The 26,146-nt window shown below is 39.7% G+C and overlaps 1 protein-coding gene across 1 annotated transcript in view; it reads left to right on the forward strand.

Annotated features, from left to right (window-relative positions):
• Nucleotides 1–253: 253 nt before the first annotated feature.
• The window catches only part of LOC143986780 (uncharacterized), a 133,716-nt gene continuing 107,823 nt past the window's right edge, over nucleotides 254–26,146 (forward strand). Inside the window, exons 1-8 of the mRNA XM_077485186.1 lie at nucleotides 254–392; nucleotides 5,871–6,063; nucleotides 7,351–7,513; nucleotides 11,248–11,397; nucleotides 13,349–13,509; nucleotides 14,265–14,441; nucleotides 15,396–15,537; nucleotides 21,465–21,649. Coding sequence (XP_077341312.1) covers nucleotides 5,890–6,063; nucleotides 7,351–7,513; nucleotides 11,248–11,397; nucleotides 13,349–13,509; nucleotides 14,265–14,441; nucleotides 15,396–15,537; nucleotides 21,465–21,649 — 1,152 coding nt within the window. The 5' untranslated portion in view covers nucleotides 254–392; nucleotides 5,871–5,889. The remainder of the gene's footprint in view (nucleotides 393–5,870; nucleotides 6,064–7,350; nucleotides 7,514–11,247; nucleotides 11,398–13,348; nucleotides 13,510–14,264; nucleotides 14,442–15,395; nucleotides 15,538–21,464; nucleotides 21,650–26,146) is intronic.

Genomic DNA, 26,146 nt, shown 5'->3' on the forward strand with positions numbered 1-26,146 from the left:
TCCCACTGTATATCGTCACTATGGAACATACGGCAGACTTATGTAATTAGGAGGATACTGTATTCTCTTACTAATAAAAAATGTGCTGTACATTGCAGCTTTTTTGGCTGGTTATTTTTTTTTTACCTGCTCAAAAAACGTATCTCTGATTTAAAAAAATATATATTTTTATGGAATATTAACCAATATTCTTCTTGGTCATCAACCTTTAGAACATTGTACAGCATGGTGTGTGTTTATTGTAGCAGGGGAGGAGAAGAGGCGTAACATTGGACTTTCTCAAGTAAAATATTAACAGACTCTGATTATATAAAGCTCCACACACGAATCAGGATAACAGAGCGGAAGATCTAAGAAGAGACCAACTTCTTTCCAAAACACCGGCAGTGAAGGTTAGGATCTGTAGATTTGTTCCTTTTTATTTATATATGTGTTTTCTATTCAGCTTATACATAGACATGTAATACTGTCAAATGCATATGTACTGTCACTATCTTCAACTAGAAAATAGCTGCCATCTGTAACTCAGATACAGAGAGTACCTATGTGACCGACGGATATTTGGGTAAAGTATTGTTTGTTGTCGTTTTTTTTTTCCATCTTACAATGTTATGTAATAGTAGATTCATAATGTAGCGATGGGAGAAAATAAATCATAAGTCCCAGCCTGTAGAGTTTAAGGCTTTACAGGACACTTGCTTTATAGGGGAAATTAAAGCTGCAACTGGGAATAACCATGTTAGAATTGTAATAACTGTTAACCATTTCAGCCCCGGGAGATTTTCCCCCTTAATGACCAGGCTATTTTTTGCGATTCGGTACTGTGTCACCTTAACTGACAATTGCGCGGTCATGCGACGATGTACCCAAACAAAATTGACGTCCCTTTTTCCCCACAAATAGAGCTTTCTTTTGGTGGTATTTTATCACCTCTGTGGTTTTTATTTTTTGTGCTATTAACAAAAATATAGCGGCAATTTAAGGGAAAAAAATATTTTTTACTTTTTTGCTATAATAAATATCCAAACAAAAAACAAAAACAAATTTCTTCCTCAGTTTAGGCCGATATGTATTCTTCTACATATTTTTGGTAAAGAAAATCGCAATACATGTATATTGATTGGTTTGCGCAAAAGTTATAGCGTTTTTATTATTATTTTTTATTTTACTAGTAATGGCAGCGATCTGCAATTTGTATTGGGACTGCAACACTACGGCAGACAGATCGGACACTTTTGACACTTTTTTGGGACCATTGATATTTATACAAGGATCAGTGCTTAAAATAACCACTGATAACTTTATAAATGTCACTGACAGGGAAGGGGTTAACACTAGGGGGCATAAAAGGGGTTAAATGTGTGTCCTAGGGAGTGTTTCTAACTGTGGTGGGATGGGACTGTCTGGGGGAGGAGACCGATCGCTGTTCCTAAGCAGTAGGAACAACAGATCGGTCTCCTCACCCCTGACAGAATGGAGATCTGTCTGTTTACATTGACAGAACTCTGTTCTGTGTCTCTCAGGAGCAATTGGGAACGCTCATCGGCTCCATCTTCATGCCCCCTAGTGCTCTTGAAGCGATCGATGTACAGCTACAATGGCTCACCCACGGGAGCCAACCTGCTGCAGTATAACTGCGGCAGCTGGTCCTCGAGTGGTTAAAGGACAGTTTTTACAAGCAACTTCAGGACCAAGAGTGTCTCCTAAGGTTGGGTCTAGATGTAACATACAAAATTGAAACATTCATTCTATAACACACATTGGAGGTGAATAGGGGAATCCTCCCCGCTGTGTCTTTGTATTCTGATAGTGGGGAGACTTCCTTGCCACCAAAATACACTGGTCAGTGCTACAGGATATAGTCTGCAGCGCTGATGAAGCAGCTAAAATCCAACAGGGTCACTGAACAGAAGTCGATTGGTACAGTAGATAAACTTCTGTTCAACCACAGTGGCCATACATGAATCAAAATCCCTTAAACCCAGACCCTTCCCCCCCTGGAATTCAAAAGCTGTACAGCCCAGGGGCAGAGCATAAAATATAGTTCTTCTGCAAGTGAAGGATTTTAGCAATTCTTATGCAGATTCTTACTTCTATTCTAATGAAATTGCTGGTTGATTAACCAGAGCTTTTCTCAATCTTTTGAACCCGGAGAGACCTGTGAAATAGCTCTCTTGTCCCTGGTAATAATTACTATAGCTAGAGATCACTGGACATTAGTGTGATGGTCACTGGGGTGAATGCTACCTACATTTTTTTTGCATGGAAGGAATTCCACTCCAATAAATAGCTAAAAAGATCATTGGTGAAGGAGAAAAGTTCATAGTGCACTTCTGCCTAAGAGACACCCTTAGAGCACTAGCGCAGAAGTCGAAGGAGTAGAAGTAGACTCTGGCAGGGAAGGAAAGAAACAAAGAAGGCGCCTCTGAGTACAGCACACCAGTAATTTATTAAGACACAAGGTTAAAAACACTTACAAGCAGTTGGTGTAATCAGACTCATAACGATCAATATTCCGGGAAAGGGTACTGTCACTCAGTGTCTGTTCAGCCGATTAGCAGCGATTGGGGAGGGTTGAACACATTGCCGCCACACTTCCAGGACTGGTGTGGAATGTACACACAGGAAGTGATGTCAAAATCACGCCATTGTCCCCTTTTAGACTTGTGTGCATGGCTTAATAAATTACTGGTGTGCTGCACTTAGAAGCACCTTCTTTGTTTCCTAAAAATATCATTGATATCACTGAAATTTGAGAGGTAGAAGTTGCTCCGATGATCAAGGAACCCTTGGAAACTTCTGGTGGAACCCAAGGGTTCTCGGGAACCCTGATTGAAAAAGTATTATTATTATAGTGGGTTTAGTTCCACTTTGAGACATTTCCAACAAATGTTTTGACAAACCCTGTTATGTGAAATGATTGTTGGTTGTGGGATGTAACCTATGCTAAAGGCATAGAGACTATCCATATGCAGGAGTTGACTTGAAACCTTAGGCTTGAGGAGCAAATACAGCCAAGCTGCCCTTTTTGTCAGTAGGGACAGATTTTTGCAGGCTAAAAGTGCATCACACAAACTGTGCCATGGTGCCTCAGTAATTAGTGGGCACGGTGAAAAGTAGGTATTTCTAAAGGTTCATGGTGACACCTTTTTACATCTTCTGGCATCAGCTTCTTTTATGGCTCTGGGCATTTGGCCACACATGAGCTGAAACGGAAGCCGATGTTAGAATTACAGATCTAAAGGGGTAGGTATCTATATATTGCCCAGAATGTGTCAGTGACCATGGGTCAATGTCTGAAATGTCTCCACTAAGGACCACCAGCCAAATATATTTTTTTAGTACTGGCCCTGAGGGAAAAATCACTCTTTTCCCCTGCCCAGTCTTACTCTATTCTTTTGGATGTACAGCAGTAAAAGGCTGAGACTAAGAATGCACTGGCTGCAGTTAATTGGGTGACAGTGGGCAGGAGTCACAGCCTCCTTTCGGGTTTGGTCTGAACCCAAGTTTGGACCAAGCCCATTCTTAGCTAAGACCCTTTCTGCTATTTTTGCCGAATATCATTAACTACTTAATGTCTATCCATAAAAATATTGCCCCAAATATAGCCGACTCCAAAAACGAGTGTATGCTAACAATCACATTTTAATCAGATCAACAAAAGCAGATCCGAAGAACTTCCCTTTTATACAGCTCTATACAGCAACAGATATGCTAACTATGGATGAATCAGATGTCAAAGCTTAAAGTGATACAAAACGAACACTGTTTAATTTACATTGTCCCTTCTATTTCTGTATGTGGATGATGGCACTTAATTTTAGTAAAAGAAAATCTAAGTACCTTTTTCCTGATATACAGCTGTCACATGATATAGATCTTTCCTAGCCTGTCTGCAGGGAAATATAAGCAGGAAGAGCTTCTATTCCTCTGCTGCTGGTCACATGTTCAAAAAATAAATAAAAAACAGCCTTCGGAATACAGAGTAAAAATAAATAAATATCAATAAACTGTTTTAAATTGTCATATAAATATATATTTGAAATCAAATATTTATTATTTTGTGAAAAGAACATGGTGTGGGTGGATTTCTGCCTATCACGGGCTGTGTCACCTCCCCTCTTTTAGAATAGGATGGAGGGGAAGCCTCCATTAATTCACATGTAACATCACACTCTTATTGTGTTTACCTAGTTAGTGGGCATGGAGGAGGAGGGAGGGAGTGAGCTGTCATTTAAAGCTGTGTATATATACCCACATGTGTGACTCTATAATCACATGGGCTGCTCAAATGTGATAGGGAGGAAATGCTCAGCATAGAAGCTCACTGAAAACTAAGTATATGCAGAGTTGCCACTACATCTGCAAATCCCTACCTGAATTGGGGACATGGATAGAAGGTGGAAGAGCAGCAGGATCAACCAGGTTTTTAAAAAACAAATCTCATAGTGACTCAGTGAGTATGAATAGCATGTGATACACCATTCATTGATAGTTTATGATGCGGGTTTAGTGACACTTTAACCTGTTAAGCCCCGGACCATTTTTCACCTAAAGGGCCAAGCCCCTTTTTGCGATTGGGCACTGCATCGCTTTAACTGACAATTGCGCAGTCGTGCGACGTGGCTCCCAAACAAAATTAGCGTCCTTTTTTTCCCACAAATAGAGCTTTCTTTTGGTGGTATTTGATCACCTCTGCGGCTTTTATTTTTTGCGCTATAAACAAAAATAGCGACAATTTTGAAAAAAATGCTATATTTTTTAATTTTTGCTATAATAAATATACCCCAAAAATATATAAAAAAACTTTTTTTTCCTCAGTTTAGGCCGATACGTATTCTTCTACATATTTTTGGTAAAAAAAAATCGCAATAAGCATTTATTGATTGGTTTGCGCAAAGCAAAATAGATGATAGTTTTATGGCATGTTTATTAATAATTTCTTTTTTACTAGTAATGGCGGCGATCAGCGAGTTTTATTGTGACTGCAACATTATGGCGGACACGTTGGACAATTTTGACACATTTTTGGGACCATTTGCATTAATACAGCAATCAGTGCAATAAAAAATCCACTGATTACTGTAAAAATGTCACTGGCAGTGAAGGGGTTAACTGCTAGGGGACAGTGTAGGGGTTAAGTGTGTGTTTTTTTAACTGTAGGGGGGTGTGGCTTGGCGTCTGATGTCACTGATCGTCTTTCCTTATAACAGGGAACAGACGATCAGTGACAGCCTCACTAGGAAGCACGAGGAGAGGTTTGTTTACACTTACCTCTCCACGTTCTTCAGCTCTGTGACCCGATCGCGGGACACCAGTGACGATCGGGTCCACGGGTCCCGCGGCTACGGTCACGGAGCTCAGGACCGGGTCGTGAGTGCACCGCCGGTGGTGTGTCCGCAACCCACGGCTGGGCACTTAAATGCAACGTACAGGTATGTGATTGTGCCCAGCCGTGCCATTGTGCCGATGTGTATCAGTGTGAGACAGTCCTTAAGCGGTTAAGGTAGAGTGTGACACCTTATGCAAGAAATTGGGGTGCAGTTGACACTATGACAAGAACAATAAAAAAGATTGTGAGACATTCTGACCCTTTCTCTCTGCGTTCCCATTGATATTTTCTATCACATTCTGCTTTGACGGCAACAAAAACCTGACAAAGGCAACACACCTTCAAAGGAAAAATTTCAACCTTCATATCAAGGGTAGAAAAACCCTCTCCAGTGGAACACAAACAGCATTTAAAATATGAAAAAAAATTTCACCACTCTAATATGGTTGGTTAGAATAAACTTGAACAAGCAAACTGTTTTTTCTTCTTGCAATGTGAAATGTTTCATGTTGACTGTTTTTTCACCCCTTTCCTCTAGACTTGAAGACACATTTGCCATGGATCCTGTGACAATTCTTGTGTCCATCATAGTCATCTTGTATTTAGTCAAAACCTATAATGACCAAAAAAAGCAAAAATACAAAAACTACCCTCCAGGGCCAAAGGCTCTACCATTCATTGGAAGCTTGCATATGGTTGACGTACAGAAACCTCACTATGCCTTTATGAAGGTAATAACACTTATTCTGCTGTTCTTTGTAACATTATTTAACTTTTTAGACAAAACAAGTAAATCTAAATTGTACATTTGGTTATGTAAAACCATACTAATGGAAAAATATGGAGTGTGCTGGCAGCAAGTGACAATACAAGAGCTTGCTATCAAACTAGCTGAATTTTAATCCAGATCAGTAGTGTTAAACACTAGAGGCGATTCAGTTCGCATTGTGCGCTATACAAGTATTTCATTCATTCATTCATTCATTCAGTACAAGGGCCATTGTACAATAAATGGCACAATGGATCATCAGTTAATGCTTAGTACACACCTCAGGTAGACATTGTTAGTGGACAGCTAAACATTGAACTAGCAGGAAGTTTCCATGCTCTGCCATCCCACTCAATATCTTTGTCAGGAAGAACCACTTTAAGTGGTTAGACTGCAACAGGTCTACAACCTTAAGACCCATGGTTATTAGCCTGGCATTTGGATTCAATGCTCCACACAAAGTCCAAACAACCCCATCCAGTAGTGAGAAACCAGAGCAAGCTCTCACTAGTGTCCTCAGTGGTGGGCTGGGGCCTGCGGTCATGAGAAATCAGCATTAAGACAGCATTCTGAGCTAAAAGTGAGAGTCTCCACTGTTAATGCCTTAAAATCTGGGGCTGAACTCCTACACTCATGTCCTTGCCCACTACAGACATCACCCTTACAGTACTCTATTGTATGTTCTCTATATCTCTAATTGTGCAGCATTTCTGAGCCAGTACCACAGAGCTTGTACCGATCTCCACCCGCTCAGTAGTCCCGTCACCTCACTCCCAGTGACATTAATCCCCATGTTGCTATAGGATACAGGAAGCTAACTATTCATAAATCCATGCTTTTTCTCCTCCCTAGGCCTCACTACATCTCCACCATGACTTCCAGGCTAGGTCCCTAGGTCCCCTGTGCTTCTAGACTGATCCTGGTATGTGGGTAATTATTTGCTACAGAAGGGGCCAAGCATCAAACCCTGCTTCTACCACAGCCTCTGTCACCCGTGTCATGTCACCCACTTTGACTGGATGGCTGCTTTAGCACGTAACACAAGAACTGCAGTCATTAACAGCATTTATAGTTCCCTAAAGAGCATGGCAGCCAGTTACCCTAATATGGCCTAGTGGCCAATAGTATAAAAAAGTCAATGGTTTAGAGTACAAATAAGCTAAAAATATTTAGACGTACAGTACATCGAATTTACTGTTGTAAACATTACTCAATATATAATTCATTTTTTTTTGCATTGTTTTTATAGATATCTGAGGAGTATGGCCCCATATTTAGCATCCAGCTGGCTGGAGAGAAGATGGTTGTCTTATGTGGTTATGATGTCATTAAAGATGCCCTTATCAACCATGCAGAGGAATTTTATGAAAGACCAGATAATGCATTGTCTGCTAGAACATCAAATGGAAATGGTAAATCACAAAATCAAATAGAAAACCTCCAGATACTCAATACTATACCCACAGTTGATCCAGAGGAAGGCAAAAAAAAAAAAAACATAATGAAGCATTTTCTCTAGTGGGGGAAAACAATTCCTTCCTGAACCCCCTATATTTTGTACATTCAGCAATGATTTTTTTTTAAATAGTCTGGCAAGTTGGCCAGAACTAGTTGTTGAGGGAGTCTATACTACAGTACATATACACAGCTCTTAGCCTGTCCTTATGTGGAGTTTAAATCTTTTTCTCCAGATGTAAAGAGTTTCTCACCTGAAAGTGAATAACTCAACATCAAGTTCACTATATGAATCACTTACAGTGTGTGTTTATACGTAGCCACCATATCACCCCAACTGTCTCTTCTTAGAAAATAAATTGATTTCAGCTAATTTTCTTAGAGCTAAGCTCCTCTATGACCCTTCTTAGTTTGGTTGCCCTTCTCTGCACACTCTCTCTCTCTTTCTCTCTCTCTTTCATTAAACCTAATTTTCCACATAGTTTCCCAATTAAATAGTGCATATTAGTACATTGGGATCATCTTGTAAGTTGGAAACACCCCTTAAGGAGGTTATTTCACTGCATAGCTTGGTTTCATCTGCAAATACCAAAATGTTACTTTTAATCCCAACCGCTATATCATTTATAAATATGTTAAAATGTAAGGGTCCCAAGACTGAACATTGTGTTACACCACTAATCATTAGTCATTATTCCCGGAATATGGTCTTTTAGCCAGTTTTCCATCAATTTACAAACTGAATCTCCAATTTAAGTTATGGAGAGCAGCCCTCAGCCTTGAAAAAAGTGTTTTTATCTTTCCAATATATGCTTGTTGTTTACAGCTTACACTAAATGCAATCACGATATGGTCACTGCTACCCAAGTGTTTTTTATATGAACATTAGAGTTTTTAGCATCCAGAAGCATCCTTTTAGTAATAAGCTCTGCATAATTACAGATTACCAGGTCTAACAGAGTGTCATTCTAAGTTGGGGCTTCTATAAACTGTACCATAAAATTGCCTTGTAATAGGTTTATAGATTTCCTCCCTGTTAGGGTTCTAGTAGTATCATAACTCCAGTCATCCCTCATTGTTATCACTGTCCCAGTTCTTGCCATCTTTGAAAAGAGCTGAGTCTCCAACTCCTCAATAACACTGGGTGGCTAATAACAAACTCCAGTAAATAACTTTAAAGTATGCATACCCATATGCAGCTCTACCCATAATTCATATAGTTTCAGCCTCATCACACAATCTATCGACAAAGTCCTCTTAAAAACTCAGTGAGATCACTCCTCACACTTAAACAGACACCATCATCTTTTTGTTTTACCCTGTCTTATCAAAAGAGAGCGTAGCCAGGATTTTTAATAGCCCAATCATGTGAAGAGTGGCATCAGGATTCAACAGAACCAATTAAATCATAATTCTCTTCATGCACCAATGCTTCCAACTTTGTTGTTGTACTTGTGTTTTGCATATATATATATATTTTTTTTTTTTGATAGAACTAATAATGAGATAATACTAAACAAAAATACTAATACATACAATTGCCAATGTCTGTTTGTAAAATGGGAAACATCTTATCACCTTCCATAGCCTTCCCCCCAGTTTCCCCCATTTGTGTCTGACCCTTGTCTGACTTGTCTGCCCTATTATAATCTAATTCTGCTTCTACCCACACTCTCAATTTAAATACTCCTTCAGCCTACCCATAAACCCATAAACCTCTCTTCAAGCATAGCAGACCCTCTTATTAGGTACAAACTGCCTTATGCATTTAGGTTGTACACCAATAAAGAGTGAGCCCAGTACTTAACAAAACCAAAATCATTTCCTCTTATGCCAGGTCTTTAGCCATACCTTCAGTTCTCAAAGCTCCCCCTGCTTTTCTTGTGTTGCTCATGGTACAGGGAATATTCCAGTGAATGTACCCTTGGAGGGATCCTCCATCGTCCAAGTATTTTGTCATTGGTCCCACCATTGGCCAAGACATCTGGGTTATGCTCAGCCCTTACCAGTAAATTTTGAACCTGTTCCACCACATACGGAAACCATTTGGTTTAGGCACTCTTCTATCATTTATATCAGTCCTTCTGCTTATAGAATTCCCATCTACCACCAACTGTCTAGGCCTTCCTGCATAACCCTCACCACCCCTACTAGATATGCTGTTATTCTGTCTGTTGGAGGTAGCATCCCTAGATGTCACTGCTACCCCTGAGTTTGCCACCCCCATATCTTCACCCAACTTGGCAAATTTGTTTGGGCATTCAAACACAGGAATGACCTTCCATTTCTCACAGGTAACTAAATTAACCCATCTTCCTACCTGATCATTTTAACTTATCCCTCCACATCAAACCCAGTAACCAGTGAGCATAAGACTCATTTCAAGGTTGTTCCGCTTTCATTTTGCTCCTCCAGCTCATTAATGAGCCTCAAGAAGGGCAATCTGCTCACATCTGTCATAGTGGTATTCATCCTGGAATCCTGGAGCTGTTGCTCCATTATCATATACATGTGGCAGACTGTGCACTGACCCAAATCTTCAAGCTTACGAGCACGCATTATCCCAGTTACAATATTAATATTACTTACAGTAAATTTAAGATGGCAATTTCAGGTTAGAAGACTCCTGTTTTCAACTGGGGTTTTTAACTCTCCATTTGGTAATATTCCACAATTTCAATGGGAGCTATTAATTCCAATGTGAGCCAGCTCAAATTTGAGCTGAACAGAAAGTTATACAACACGTGTGAACAATTAACCCCTCCCCTTAATTAGCATACACATCATGTTACATAATTATATAAAACATTGCTCAAGACAAAATGTAAAATTTAATTTTGGAAACATTGGCATGGGATTAACCCTTTATCAGGTTTGTGTTGCTGTATGCTCCTCTTCAAGGTCCATTAGATTTGGACTCAAACTTTATGGAGTTTTAGGATAAGCTGGGATGGCAATTGCATAGTAGCAGTAAATAAGTGATAGTAGTGATTCAGTGGGACAAAATGTTTGCATTGATTTGCTTTCCAACATGCTTAAAGATCTTGTGAGGGATTAAACACTGGGGTTGATTTAATAAAGTCAAATAGACTGTTGAATTTTCAGGGAATCTTGCCTATATTATCTACAATCTATTGGTATATAAAGCATAAGAAAAAATGTAAACCCAAGAACCATAATTTAACATATTGTAGCTTACCAATTCTTACTGTAGATGGGATGGTTGCATCAGTTTTCTTTTTTCACATAAAGTACATTTTCTTCAAGTACAGAAAAATATCTGCTAGAAATATAGTGAACTTCCAGTGTAATGATCTGACATCTCTATAATGTTATTGTTCTTCCCAGTACTTTTTTGTAGGCGATAATGCTTTACCTCCATAGATATAGTAATATGAGTGAGCATTGTCAACCCAGGATAGGAAATGTATTGCTGGTCGGATCACCAAAAGAATTTAAAGAAAAAAATCCTGAAAAAAAGAAAATGGATGCAGCCACTAAGGGCTGGTAGACAGCAATGTATTACATTTTTGTTCTTGGGTTTAGATATTCTTACAGTTCCAGAATAAACAGTTTATTAGGGTATAACGAGTTGATATTACGATTAATTGGTGACTTATAAAGTATTATAGTATGGAGAACGAAATGTTTATTAGCCTAGATAAAGTATTAACAAGTACATTCTTTTAAGGTGTAATCTTTGCTCATGGAGAGAACTGGAAGGCAATGAGAAGGTTTACAATTTCAACATTACGGGACTTTGGAATGGGAAAGAAAACTATAGAAAACAAAATCCAAGAGGAAGCACAATGTTTATTGCAAGAATTCAAATCCTACAAAGGTGAGTTTATACGAAATGACTGGTTCTTTGTAATCCAAGTGAAATTCCACTCCTAATCTGTCATACTTTAATGTCTATTCCCTAGTGGGGAGATTTCCCCTCACTTCTTGTTGTGCCATTATGAAAGGAAGTAAGAAAGGGAGAAAGGTTTCCAACAGGAATAGAGCAGAAAAAACAGATATTAATTAAATTTGTCATAGTTTGTTTAATAAAGAGAGGAGAAAAAAAAGAGCCCCCTATGTTGTTTTTTTTTAGTGGTCTCTTTTCCTGTTTGGAGATTTTTCTCACTTCCAGTTCATTGAAATTGCATTTAACTGCTTGCCATCCAGGACAATTTAGAATTTTTTTATATACATAAAATTTCCATATATATAATTTGTATTTTTGTGCTAGAAAATTACCAAGAACCCTCAAAAATCATAATTTGTGAAATCGGAGGCCCTGGAGAATGAAATGGTGGCCGTAGCAAATTTTTATGTTTCATAGTATCTCTGCAGCCATTTATCAAATGCACATTTTTTTACAAAAAAAATATGCTTTTGTGCATGCAAACAGAATATAACACCCAATTTTTAATAAAATATAAAAGATAATTTTACATTGAGTAAATAGATACCAAACATGTCAAGATTTAAAATGGTGCATGCCAGTGAAATGGTGACAACCTATAGCACCTAAAATTGCACATAGGTAATACTTTAAAAGGCTTAATAGGTTATCAGTTTAAAGTTAAACATGAACTCTGACTCCAGAAATATTGCTCTTTCTCTGACATTTGCAGCGATGCCTCACATGTGTGGTGCAATCATGTTTACATATGCATGCTCACCTATGTGTGTATTTGCATTTGCACAATCAGCACAGGGGCACTTTCAATTTTGTTTGTACTATTTTATTTAGATTTTTGTTTTACCTCTCTTATTTTTTTCATTTAACTTTATTGCTATGAAAAGGGGTGAACAAGACACCTTGTCATAACTTTGGAAAATTACAGGTACTCTTTCTGGGGACATCAGGGGACTATTAGACCACTGATCCCTCCTCTTTCCTCCAAGCAACTGATCAAATAGAAATCAGTTTAATCAGCTGCTGTATGGTAAGGGAAAGACACTTCTGTTACCATAAGTGATGAAATGCTTGCTGCTTCTGGCTTCATTCATCACAGAGGAGATGGAGGAATTAATATTCCTCCATCTCCTCTGTTGGCAACTGACCTGCCTACTTACAGCAGTCCCCAATCCCCTTTGGAACTGGAGAGCCCGGAAACAGCAGCAGATGGCTGCAGGAGAGGTGAGGGTTCCACAGCACTGTATGAGTGAACCTACAGTAAGTTGAATGAACCCTTTTTTCCCGCAATTCCTCCTACAAGCCTGAAGGTCAGTCAGTTGGTTTGGGTTTCTTGAACACTCCTCAAAGATAATATTGTTGGTTTAAAGTGGTTGTAAACCCTTACAACCAACTTTGACCTACAGGTAAGCCTAGATTAAGGCTTACCTGTAGGTCCAATAAATATCTCCTAAACCTACACGGTTTAGGAGATATTTGCAGAAAGACAGGCGCCACTGTCTACAGCACATGCGCTGTAGACAGCGGCGCGCAGGCGCACTGAGCGCGCCACGGTCAACAGTGATATGCCGTGAGTGGCGGCTCCCGTGCGCATGCGCTGGAGTGACATCATCGCGGCTTCGCCGAATGACAGCGGGGGAGCGGCGAGACTCACCGAGAAGATGGATGCGCCGGACTACAGGGGACAGCGGTGACTTCGCTGGCTCCTGTGTCAGGTAAGTGACACATAATAGACTACTATGCGATGCATAGTAATCCATTATGCTTTACCTTTGCAGGGAATGAAAGAGGAAGTAAACAAATCAGGGTTTACTTCCTCTTTAAAAAATAATTGTCTGGATTTGACATGATTCTAGGTATTTCAAGTCTTTGTTTTCTATTTAAGGGGAACCCTTTGAAAATATGACCATCGTCACTGCTGCTGTAGCCAACATAATCGTGTCTATATTAATGGGAAAGAGATTTGAATATGATGATCCAACCATACTGAAAATCATGACTACAATTAATGAAAATGTCAAGAGCTTTGGAAGCATTATGATCAGAGTAAGTGCAACCTTCAGCTGAAAGGGCAAAGTCTTATCTCTTCAGTTCAAATGTCCCTGGATTAAAGATACAACTTTTGTTTCACTGATTTTACAATCAAGCCATGTGAAGCATATTAAATGGTTAGAGTACCTTATAAATATCATTTGACTTCCTCACAATATTGGTTACTGGGTGGTTAATTACCTTGTAGTCAGATTTGTTAAAAACTGTAGAAAAGAAAAACAACAAACTTGTTGTAAACCTTGACAAATCACATTTCTTTCATTAACATGAAAGGTGATTGTCTGCTATTGGCAATAACGTCTTGTGTGTGCCCATGAATGAGCCCATCAGGTACATAATTAGTCTTCAGTATTAGTTACACTTTACAATCTTGAAGTCAACACTCAAAGATGTTGGCCAAGAGTTTGGTATGTTGTTTCTAAGTTACAAGAGGATTTCAGCCAACCACATAATTATTGGTTATTATGGCATGCAAATTGCCTCCTATACATTTGAAAAAAAAATATTCATAAATAAGAACAAATTGTTAGTTGTGTGAGCTCCGCTCAAGAAGGGTAGCTTCCAACTTTGGCCAAATCAATATTTACAGTTTGTCATGGGTCTTGAGAAATTACGATTTACATTAAGGCATTAGAAAGGACCAGAATTGACAAATCCATTACAGTAAGTAGTATTATACAATTACACAAATTAAATTTTAACAAAAATTGTCATTGTTTCTTTTTTTTTCTTTTTTTTAATTCCTTAAGCTTTACAACATGTTTCCAAGACTGATAGGCTTACTCCCTGGCAGCCATCAGCAAGTCTTTCAGAACTTTGAACACATGAATTCTTTTATAAGGGAGGTATTTACAAAACAGAAGAAAACACTAGACGTAAATGACCAAAGAAACCTTATTGATGCATTTCTGGCAAAACAACAAGAGGTACACATTCTGTTTAATCGTTTACTGTTCATTGTCATTTAATTAAAAAATAGCTCCATCTAATCATTGGATTTGTGTGTCCTTTTCATGAATGGGGGTCATTGATAGTTAGATGTCCAAGCCAAAGTGAGTCCATATGTGTTGGTTAACTTGAATAAAATCATATGACTAGTGATCAAATGACTGAGAACGAAGGTGATTGGCTCTCAGTGGCTGTATCTGACCGCACAGCATGGAACGGAGTTAGCAGCCAACACAGTTCCCGACTACTGGTTCTTTGTGGGAATGTTTTAAATGTATCCTCAGCATGGGATATTGTGCTCAGTAATAGTTGGAAAATCTGTGGTCTTAAAATGTAATTTATTTATTTTTCACAAAAAAAGTTCAAATGTAATTTTTAATAGTCACTCTCAGAAAATTGTAATTTCAGCCACAAGATGATTACTCATACAGGGCGATATAAACATCTTACATGTGTAAATTTTTTCCCCATTTGCTGCTTGCCAATTCATACTGCGCTTTGTTTTAAATTCTTCTTTTATACACTCATATTTTTTGGTTTTAATAGCATTGAATCGGTTCTTGATATGGTTTACCATTAGCTTAATACTTTCCTTAAAAAGCTTAATAAACGGGTTCATTTTTCTAGAGCTCTAAAAAATCTTTTAACTCCCCTCATTGTCCTCTGCACCCCCTTTTTCCTATAGCTCTCTTGCTGAACCTAACAAATGTCTAGAAGTAGACATACAAGGAAACAAAATATAAAAGTCATAATTCGAAAATCTTGAGTTTTTTTTTTATGTCCCTTCTAGCCCTTCTGCCCTAGTCAATGGCCAATGAGCTCTTTATGGTAACTACAGCCCTGACTATGACAATGAGAAGTGATAGAATATTGACTTTTTAAGATAGAATATTGCTTTTCGATTCATGTTCTATAACATTTCTGTTGTGCAGGGGAAGCCAGAATCTACTTTATACTTCCACAATGACAACTTAAATATACTGGTGAACAACCTTTTTGCTGCTGGAATGGAGACAACATCCACCACTCTGCGATGGGGCCTCCTACTAATGATCGAATACCCAGAAATACAAAGTAAGATAAAAGATTTCAAAATGCGCAATCTGGATTTTATAACATATTTGTCTCTGATTACATCACCATTTACATGTTGTACTTATAACTTCACAATGCTGTGGCTTAAAGGAAACTTGTCTTGAAAGAATCAGTGGCAGCCATTGCTAGTCATTCCTTCCAAAACAGCTTTGAGATTTGACTTCAAGGTTTCCTGAACCAGTAGCCACAAACAAGTATAGAGATAGTAATATATACAAATTTTCTGACATTTATTTAAAGCTTAACTCTGGTTATAAAAATATTTATTCAAATATATTCTTTAACCACTTCAGCCCCAGAAGTTTTTACCCCCTTCATAATCAGGAAATGTTTGCATTAAGGCACTGCGGCAATTCATACTTGTAACTGACAATTGTGCGATTGTGTGACGCTGTACTCAAATTAATTGTATGTCCTTTTTTTCCCACAAATAGAGCTTTCTTTTGGTGCTATTTGATCACATATACATATTTTATTTTTTTGCATTATAAAACAAAAAAGAGCGAAAAAAAAAAGAGAATATTTTTTAATTTCTGCTTTAATACAGATCCAATAAATATATATTTTTAAAAAAAAATCTAATTTCTTCATCAGTTTAGGCCAATATGTATTCTGCTACATATTTTTTGGTAAAAAATCCCAATAAGTATATATTGATTGGTTTGCACAAAAGTTACAGCGTCTACAAATCATAGGACATTTTTATGGATTTTTTTTTTACTAGTAATGGCAGCGATCAGTGATTTTTAGTGGGACTGCACCATTGCAGTGGACAAATCGAACACTTGAGACTCTTGACACTTTTTTAGAGACCAGTGACACTAATAAAGTAATCAGTGCTAAAAATGTGAACTGTCACTGTATAATTGACACTGACAGGGAAGGGGTTAACACCAGGGGCGAGCAAAGGGTTAAGTGTGTCCCTAGATGGTGCTTACTAACTGTGTGGGGAATGCTCTGACTAGGAAAACACAGGATCCGTGTTCCTGCTTAGCAGGAACACAAGATCTCTATGTTCTCTCTGTCAGAACGGCAATTTGCTGTGTTTGCAGATCATCGCTCTGCCTCTCTGGGGAATGGTAGTAAGAAGAGCCGGCAAAACTGTAATTCTTGAAGTGTCGTTTATTGGTCCATCAGAGTGACAATCAAAAAATTAGCTGACACGTTTTGGCAATAGCTTTAGTCGTAGGGGAACTGGGGAATGCTCGCAGGTGGCCGGACCAGCTGATTGGCTCCCCTTCTGTTCAATCAGCGCGCATGCGTGCCTTCAGAGGCTACTGCACGAAGCGACATACAGGTGATCTAAGGGCCACCTTGCCGCAGTAAATGTGTGGATGGTGGTCTGGAAGTGGTTAATAGCCACAAAAGATATAATTCTAATTTGTGTGCACTAAATGTCTTTGCAAACCAGATATGCAGATGCAGTAATGATATATAAACATACTCATGGCGGCTATAGCAGCTGAGATTTTGCTTGCATTTTTTAATACACTCCTTCCTAGCTTCCTTGTAGAAGTGACTCAGGTGATTGTAAAACATCCTGATCACTTCTACATGTATGGGATTGTGATGCTACCTCCACCTTCCATGCACTTCATGTGTCCAAGGTCTATGGTTGCCCGCTGTACGGGATTCACCCGGACCGGACAACATTTTTTATACCAGACTGTGATTCCCCAAGTAACTAAGATAGTCTCATGAAAATCTGTTGCTGTCCGAGAGCTGTAGTGGCCATCTGGTGGCAGATTTGGCATCACTGAGGGGCAGGGTGATGATGTAAGGAATAGTAATCTGGCCACACCCACCATTCTCTGCGGCACGCTATGCGCACCGCATTACTACTCTCCTTGGGGCACCCAAAGGTGTCCCAGACCACTAAAGTGTTCGGGTTTGGCTTGAAGAAAAGGTGGCAACCCTACGTCAGGCCTCCATGTCAGGCATGTAAAGGGAGAGCAGTGGGAGATCACCAAGCTTTTGTTTTTGGATCTCCCACTCAAATTATGAATCTGGAAGCTCTAGCCAGTGAAGCAGCAGATCAAACAAAGCTTGTGCTTGATTGGCTTCAGCAGGGTGTAAGGATGTTACAAGAAAAACTGTGTGCGCAACTATGTCTACCCCATAAACATAAATAAAGCACTACAAAGAATTGTACACCAAATTAAAAAAATAAAAATAACAGTGCATTCCTAATAAACTAATGCAATGAATACCTATACCCTAAAATATAGACTCCCCTTCTATAAAAAAAATAATAAATGCACATTTTTGCAGAAAAAAATAAATATGCATTTATTATTTTTCCCTAAGGCGCCTTGAAAGCATTGCACTTGTGATCAGTGTCACGGGGGCATCAGGGGTTGAAATGTTTACAAGCTGCAGGGCTTGTGAATTAAGTATCAGTCCACTCATCAGCAACCTCCCTTCAGAACTACAAGCTGTCACGCGTAATGGCTGCTACATTTAGTTCATGTATTCACAGGAGAAACTGAATGAATGACCATGTGGGTGAAGCTGCATTATTTTCAAATAATGACAGTGGGCATGGTGAGAGGTTCCCCCGCTTCCTGTGGCACGGAGGGGAGAGAAGAGGAGAGGCTGAAGCTGCTCTAAATACAGGTGGAACATGTAACATGTTCCAAAAGGTGAACTTATCCTTTAAACTACCCAAAAATTAAATATACAAAAAAAGGTAATATTTATATATTATTTCCAAAACTTAACATTAAAAAAAGACTTCAAATTCTATCTTTAACCTCTTGCCAACCGCCCGCAGTCGTTTGATGGGGGCAGAATGGCTCCTCTGCGCGAATCGCCATAGCTGTATAGTGGCCGCTTTAAGGGATATAGATATAGATGCGTCCACTGAGTTACTGAGGAGCCGATGCAGCCATAATGTCCACCTGGCACCCGTGATAATGTGTAAACACACACACACACATCCCCGTTCTGGCAGGGGAGAGGAAACAGATCGTATGTTCCTAGTATATAGGAACAACGATCTGTCTACTCCCCCAGGCAGTCCTATCCCCCCTACAATTAGAACATGAGGGAACACATTTAACCCCTTGATCGCCCCCTAATGTTAACCCCTTCCCTGCCAGTGACATTTATACAGTAATCAGTGGCAATTTATAGCTCTGATCACTGTATAAATGTCAATGGTCCCAAAAAAGTGTCAAAAGTGTCCGATCTGTTTGCCGCAATGTCCCACTCTCAATAAAAATCACAGAATGCCATAACTTTTGGGCAAACACAATATACACTTATTTTTTTGTTACAAAGAATATGTAGAAGAATATATATCAGCTTAAACTGAGGAATACATTTGTTTTTCAAAAAAAAGTGGGATATATGTTATAGCAAAAAGTAAAGAATATTGTATTTTTTTCAAAAGTGGCACTCTTTTTTTGTTTATAATGCAAATAATAAAAAAAACACAGAGGTGATCACATACCACCAAAAGAAAGCTCTGTGGGGAAAAAAAGACAATTTTATTTGGCTACAGCATCTCACGACCACGCAATTGTCAGTTAAAGAGACGCAGTGCCGTTTCACAAAAAATGGCCCCAGGGGTTAATCCTTCTGGGGCTGAAGTGGTTAATAGGATTCCCAACACATAAGAGGTAATGTTCACAAAGTGCACTCCTAAATCTGTATGCCTATATCGCTCACCTCCATAGACCTAGAAATGGTCTATAAGTGCATTTGTCGGGGGGGGATCTATTACTCATCAACTGCAACATTCAATCTTCTCAAAACAACAAGAGCTCAGAGAGAAGGATAAACCATAGTGCTCCATGTTGTCTTATATAAATATTGCTAAATAAAATTATTCTACTCACAAAACTCGCAAAAATACTGTTCTTCCTGCAACAAACAAGGGGATTAATCTGATGTGTTCCTGAAAATGCTCTGCACACCATGCAGTAATCCAGTGTGTTCACTCCTCACCCAAGTGCATTAAACCTTTAGCAAATGATGCCTTAAATTAGAGGAGATCCTACAGAGTTTCTGAAAAAAAGAGGTATATGATATTATTAGGCATTATTAGGGTGTGGGGTGACACTGGGGTTCCAATAGATGTCTTTTTAAAGAGGTGGCTATGTTCTTCTTCAGGCTAAAGGTTTTTATTTTGTGTGAAGCCTCTAGTCTGCATGTGATCACAATTTCAAAGCTGACATAGTATTCATATGGAATAAATAATTATAGCTCTGGTCCCCAACCAGAGATAACATCAAAGACAAAAAGAGCAGGCGGACTATTGTGGTGCACAAAAGGTAATACAAACGTGGTAGACAGCATAATAAAAATCTTTTAAACATTTATTAGAGAATTAACTTAGACATAACACATATACAAGATCAATGGCTAGTAGAAGCAGTGAAGTATTTCGACTAGTTTCACTTTTCCAGCTTCCTCAGGAAATACAAACATCTATAAAATACATACCGTATATACTCGAGTATAAGCCGAGATTTTCAGCCTCTTTTTTGAGGCTGAAAGTGCCCCCCTCGGCTTATACTCGAGTCATCGCTGTCTGCCCGCTCGATCAGCGTGTCGAGCAGACAGACAGCGGCCATTCTAGAATTCAAAAGCCGCGCCTCCGGCTCCGCCTTCGCCTGTGATAGGCGGAACACTGAATTTCCCAGCAGCCTGTGTTCCGCCTATCACGGGCATCGTCTCATCCTCGTACTACGGACGAGGATGAGACGATGCCCGTGATAGGCGGAACACAGGCTGCTGGGAAATTGAGTGTTCCGCCTATCACGGACATCCGATAGGCGGAACAGCAGTCAGTGGGAAATTGAGTGTTCCGCCTATCACCGACGGAGGCGCGGCTTTTGAATCCTAGAATGGCCGCCGACGAAGAGCTGAAGGACGGAGGCTCGGCTCGGGACGGGACGGGCCGGGCCGGGACGGGCCGGGACGGGACGCAGGCTGGACGGGACGCAGGCTGGACGGGACGCAGGCTGGACGGGACGCAGGCTGGACGGACACAGGCAGGCTGGACACAGGTAGGCTGCACGGACACACACACACACACACACACACACACACACACGGATGCATGGACACACACACACACACACACACACACACGGATGCATGGACACACACACACACACACACGGATGCATGGACACACACACAGGGATGGATGGACCCACAGGGATGGACGGACACACAGGGATGGACAGGCATGTCTCACCCTCGGCTTATACACGAGTCAATAATTTTTTCCAGTTTTTTGGGGGTAAATTGGGGGCCTCGGCTTATATTCGGGTCGGCCTATACTCGAGTATATACGGTAATAAAGGTTGAATGTAAATGCAAATACACATATAAAGGAATCGCAAAAAAGCTATCATTATTTATTCCATATAATTTGGATGATGGTGCACTATGTTAATCTAGTGTAATTTATGTTTCTCTTCATATGACTGGGACTCTTCTTGGTTAACCTCTGTTGGCTGCTTGCTCTCAGGAAGAGGACATGTATTAACATATCTTTGGCGGTGGGCATGGTGCTGTGGAATGCTAACAGATTTCAGCCAGAAAGATTTGAGAGATTCTTTTGCTTTGCCCTGCATAGTTTACTTTTACTTTAATCATTATTGGAAAAAAAAAAAAAAATATATATATATATATATCTATATAAATATATCTATATCTATATCTATATATATATCTATATCGATATCGATATATCATATTTGTTTGCCAAGTATATTCAGCCAGATGCTTTGTTTCCTGCTTCATATATACTTGCTCTTTGGGTGCACAATATTGTTAACAGTAACAGTATAAAATGGTGATATTGTTTTACTGAAGTATAATTTTTTCTTTAATTTATGGAGTTGCCTTCATTGCTAATTGTATATTTTGCTCATGGTGTCTTTTTTCAGAAAAAGTTCAAAATGAAATTGACAGAGTGATCGGATCAACTGAGCCCCAAACTGAGCACAGGAAGCAGATGCCGTATACCAATGCCGTCATTCACGAAATCCAGAGGTTTGCTGATATTGTACCCCTGAATGTCCCACATGCAACTGCTAAAGATGTCACATTTAGAGGGTACAAAATTCCAAAGGTGAGTGTAAGATACAGTGTGTACTGAAAAGGCATGGGACCTGGTGTCCAGGAACGTGGGTTGTGGGCCTCTTTTAGACCCCCTCCAAAGAGACAGCAAGTACACAGCAGCATAACAGGAGAGCAAGTTAGTAGGATAAAGCAGATCCTAAACCATAGATTGACCAAAATCAAAGTAGACTGACAGATGTTCATGGTCATGTAAGCAGGTCAATTTCAAAAGCATAGTTTTGATATCAGTACGGCAGTGTGAGGAATGTGTAAGATCGCTATCAGCTGAGAATGTAAGATTAAGACAGACACAAATCGTTTGCCAAATTATGGCCAAACAAGTCAGGTCAAAGAATTTTGTTGCACATGGGGCATTAGAAACTGCAGTATGTCTGACAGAGCCTGCCTCATTTTTTGGCTAGAGGACATCCAGTATAATCTAGTCCTCTCCTATCCAGCCTTACTACCCCTAGCCTGTTCCTTTCATTTATTGGATTTCAGTTATTTCAATCATAGAGGCTCAGCATCACATGTGGGTGTCATTCAGGGTGGTCTGCATGAATGCACCCACCACATCTTGAGACTAGTATGCCACAATGTATTAGATTTTTTGTTCTTAGATTTACATACACTTTAAGAAAACAAGGTCCCAGAAGACAATGACCAGAAAGGGTCAGGGGTTACAAAGGGTTTTTATAGGCTGAAAGTCAAACTGACATCAGGTATCAGAGCTTGTTTGATTTAATTAGGTACCATTTGGTGTTTTTTGTTTCAGACAGCACAGTGCTGTAAGCTTTGGGTGTGGAAGGATGATAAATGATATGTAACTTTTACAAAAGGTCCACAAACAGCAGTGCCATCAATCAACAGCCCAAAGGTTCTCCATCAAAGACCACCTCAAATATCTGTTTTGTAAGACCTTTTCCAAGAATCTTCTAGTCTCCAACACTCAAGCAGCACCAACGTTCTGAAGCTTTCTTCCAGACTGCCACATGTTCATTTCAATTACTGGGTCTAAGAAACTCTTAAATTAAAGTGGTTGTAAACTCTCACCAGTAAAATAAATAGTCTCAGATGATACATAGCAATTAAGCAAATCCTCCTGCACAAGCTTTACATGTATATCTGCTGTCTTCTCCTTTCTACACCCTTTCAAAACTGCAGATTGTGTTAAAAATCTTTCTTCATCTGCCAGCAGTACATAGGGTTGGGTGGAGAGACTCACCCTCCACCCCTTCCACCCCTTTTACCCCTCCATATAGGCAGCGGAACGGAAGATCATGCAGAGCTGTATTCTGAATAGACAAGCTCAGTACTTATCTCCCTCTCTCCCCAACTCAAGTTTTTAGCTCATGTTAACTCATGTGTCAAAGAACTTGTCAGGAGTGACTCTTGCTGATAACAGAGGAACAAAGCACCAAAGAGAAACTATACTTCAAGCTTTGGAGAGAGACAAGTAAACACTACAGATATATGTGCTTAGTTCAAATATCATGAATGGGGTTTACAAACACTTTAAAGATAATCTGTCATTTAAGCAAAAATACTTGAAGAAAAATGTCACACCTACAAATTATGTAAATGATGTCCCTATGATTAGGCTCAGTTTTAGGAGAAAGGCTTCCCATGAAGTCCCAGGTGGGGGTTTCCTGTAAATTGATTTGGAACAACGTTTTCACTAAAAGGGTTTTTGTCATGTGCTACTGGTTCTTTTCTTTGATCTATGGATACTGTTAGGGGCACAGATGTGCCCCTGCTGGCATCAGCACCTGGTAGCTAAGGAGGTGACCGCAAGGGCTGGGGAGCTGCAGGTATTTGCTTTTACTTACGAGGGACTCCCAATTATAGAGAACCTGCCATTAAAAAAATACATAAAACAGAAAGAAACTGAACACCTACCAATTATTATCATTATGATTAAATTCTTGCTTTTTATTTTAAAGTTTATAAAAATAAATTTCCCAGCAAATTCGTAGTATGTGTTTAAATAATAGCAACAAAGCCAAACTAAGACTCAACATGTTACTGTGATTGAAAGGGTGATTTTGTCATTACAATACTAATATGATGCAAACTCTGCTTTTACATTTTTTAATTTTAAAAGACCAATAATTATAAGTTCTCTGTGCAGGTCATATTTTATACTGTTAAAATAAGTATCTGCAGCAACCTCTATACCCAGGTTTTACAGCCAAATGCCACTTGCTATTTCAGGTAGGTTGTCTCAACCTGCCGACCCTACACTATCTTATTGACATATCTCTATAATGGGATGATTCACTGGCCAATAGAAATATCCAGCAGATAGAAAGTATTACCCGTCAGAGAGGCCCAAAACTTGATTCCAAGAGCAGAGTTTTGGAGGCTCTTGCAGGTACTGTCTGTGCAGCTACCTCTAGGACAGTTATTCGCAACTCCTGTCCTCAGGACCCACTAATAGGCCAGAACATTGGGGAGATGCAGACTACAATACTGCAATCACTGAGCAGCAAATGATATCACCTGTGATGTATTTCAGTTAAGTAAACCTGGCCTGTTAGTGGGTCCTGAGGACAGGAGTTGAGAACCACTGCCTTAGAACGTTCTTTGACCTGCAATAGTTCTCTCTTATTCCTAAAAAGCAGTCTTTTAACGTAGGTACTTTGTTGTTACCCATTTAAGTAAAAGAAAAAGCAATTCAAAGCAAAAATCAAATAGGAAATTAATGTACATTCAAACTCAAGAACTAAAATGTAATCAATGTGCTCAATCAGCAAAGGTAAACACATGAAGGTATCAATCAACATAACAAAATACTGTAAATCAGGGGTGCTCAACCTGTGGCCTGTGGAGCCCTCTTATGTGGCCTGCAACCTTAAGCTCTGAGATGGTGGGTCAGCAAGCCCAGATCGTGATTAATGGGTTGCCGGCCCATCGTCCCAGAGAATCAGAGTGCATGGAGCCAGCACTGACATTGGAGGAAGCGAGCAGGAGCCGCATAAGCTGATGCAGGGGCGGACTGACAACTCATGGGGCCCCCGGGCAATAGGAGATTATGGGGCCCCCAGGCAATAGAAGATTATGGGCCCCCCGGGCAATAGGAAATTATGGGGCCCTCAGGCAATAGAATATTATGGGGCCCCCGGGCAATAGAAGATTATGGGGCCCCCGGGCAATAGAAGATTATGGGGCCCCCCGGCAATAGGAGATTATGGGGCCACACAGTATACACACGCACACACACAGACACATACTGTCCCTGGTTTTATTGAGGCTGGCAACCCTGATGGGACTGCTTTGACTTTGAGTGGCATGGGGCCCTCGGGCAGTGCCCGAGTGCCCCAATGGTCAGTCCGCCCCTGAGCTGATGTCTACTCTGTAGTGCTAGTTCCTGTCTCATGCAGAGTAATATCATGTGCACTTCACCTGGGATCTTTCTAGCAGCCTGAAAAGCAATGCCAGCAGAAGCTGGAAGAGGAAATGTTCAGTGTATTAAACATCACATACACTGCACTTATGCAATAGGCATATTAGCACTTATAAAAAAGGGTTATTAGGCTGCTTTGACTTTGACCTGCAGGTGCAGAGGCTTTTCTGGGTGTTAGCTGCACTGAGCTATAGACTTCTATTATATCCTTCGGGTTTGGTGTGCTTTCTAAAACTGCACAAAAACTCCCAAATACAGGATTTTTGATGCACTTTCAGAAAGTGCACCACACCCGCAAGATGTAATAGAAGTCTATGGCTATGGCAAAGTGCGGTGCCAGTAAACACCAGCACATCAGTGTGAAAGCAGCATTTTAGGAGGCACAGGAGAACAAAGGCCCATTTACATTTGCAGTTTGGGGGGGCAGAAAACCCCATAGTTCATTGCGGTTCATGACCAGTTACCAAATCACTTAAGTGGCCTTCGCTCTTCAAAAGTTTGAGCACTCCTGCTGCAAATGGTATTTTTTTTCTAACAAACCAAAAGGGAACAAACAAAAGACGTTTATTGTCACATTTCCTTAAAGAGTAGGACCTTTAAACACACTGTCACTAGCTTCCCCCTATTGGATAGGGTTTTTAAAACTAATAAAAATGTTAATGTGATTTATGTACACTGTGGAGTTTCATGCTCTACATTTGACTTGTTGACTATTGTTTTGGTGAAAAAGAGTAATGGAAAGGATTAGAGTGTAATTATCCACATGAGGCCACTTATTACAGTGGCAAGTGTCTTAGAGGACCCCAATGGGTTTATTTTCCCTCAACTTTTTTTTTTTTTTGTCTTGTTGGGAAGTTTGTCAATCCTTTCCTGCTCTGGAGAATGGGAATGGGAATGGAAAGAAAATGGGAATGGGAAGAAAATGGGAAGAAAATTTTCCCAAAAGAACAGGACAAAAATGAAAGAGAAATGTACCCATTCCATACTCCACCCAAAATATAAAAAACACCTAAAATGGTTTTCCATAAGAAATGTTGCATCACACTTACACTACATATTAAAGCACAAACAACTTATAAATTATATTATTGTGTTTTTTTT

Source organism: Lithobates pipiens, unplaced genomic scaffold, assembly GCF_037356315.1.
Source record: "Lithobates pipiens isolate NorthernLeopardFrog02 unplaced genomic scaffold, aLitPip1_a1.2 Scaffold_18, whole genome shotgun sequence".
Classification (NCBI taxonomy): Eukaryota; Metazoa; Chordata; class Amphibia; order Anura; family Ranidae; genus Lithobates; species Lithobates pipiens.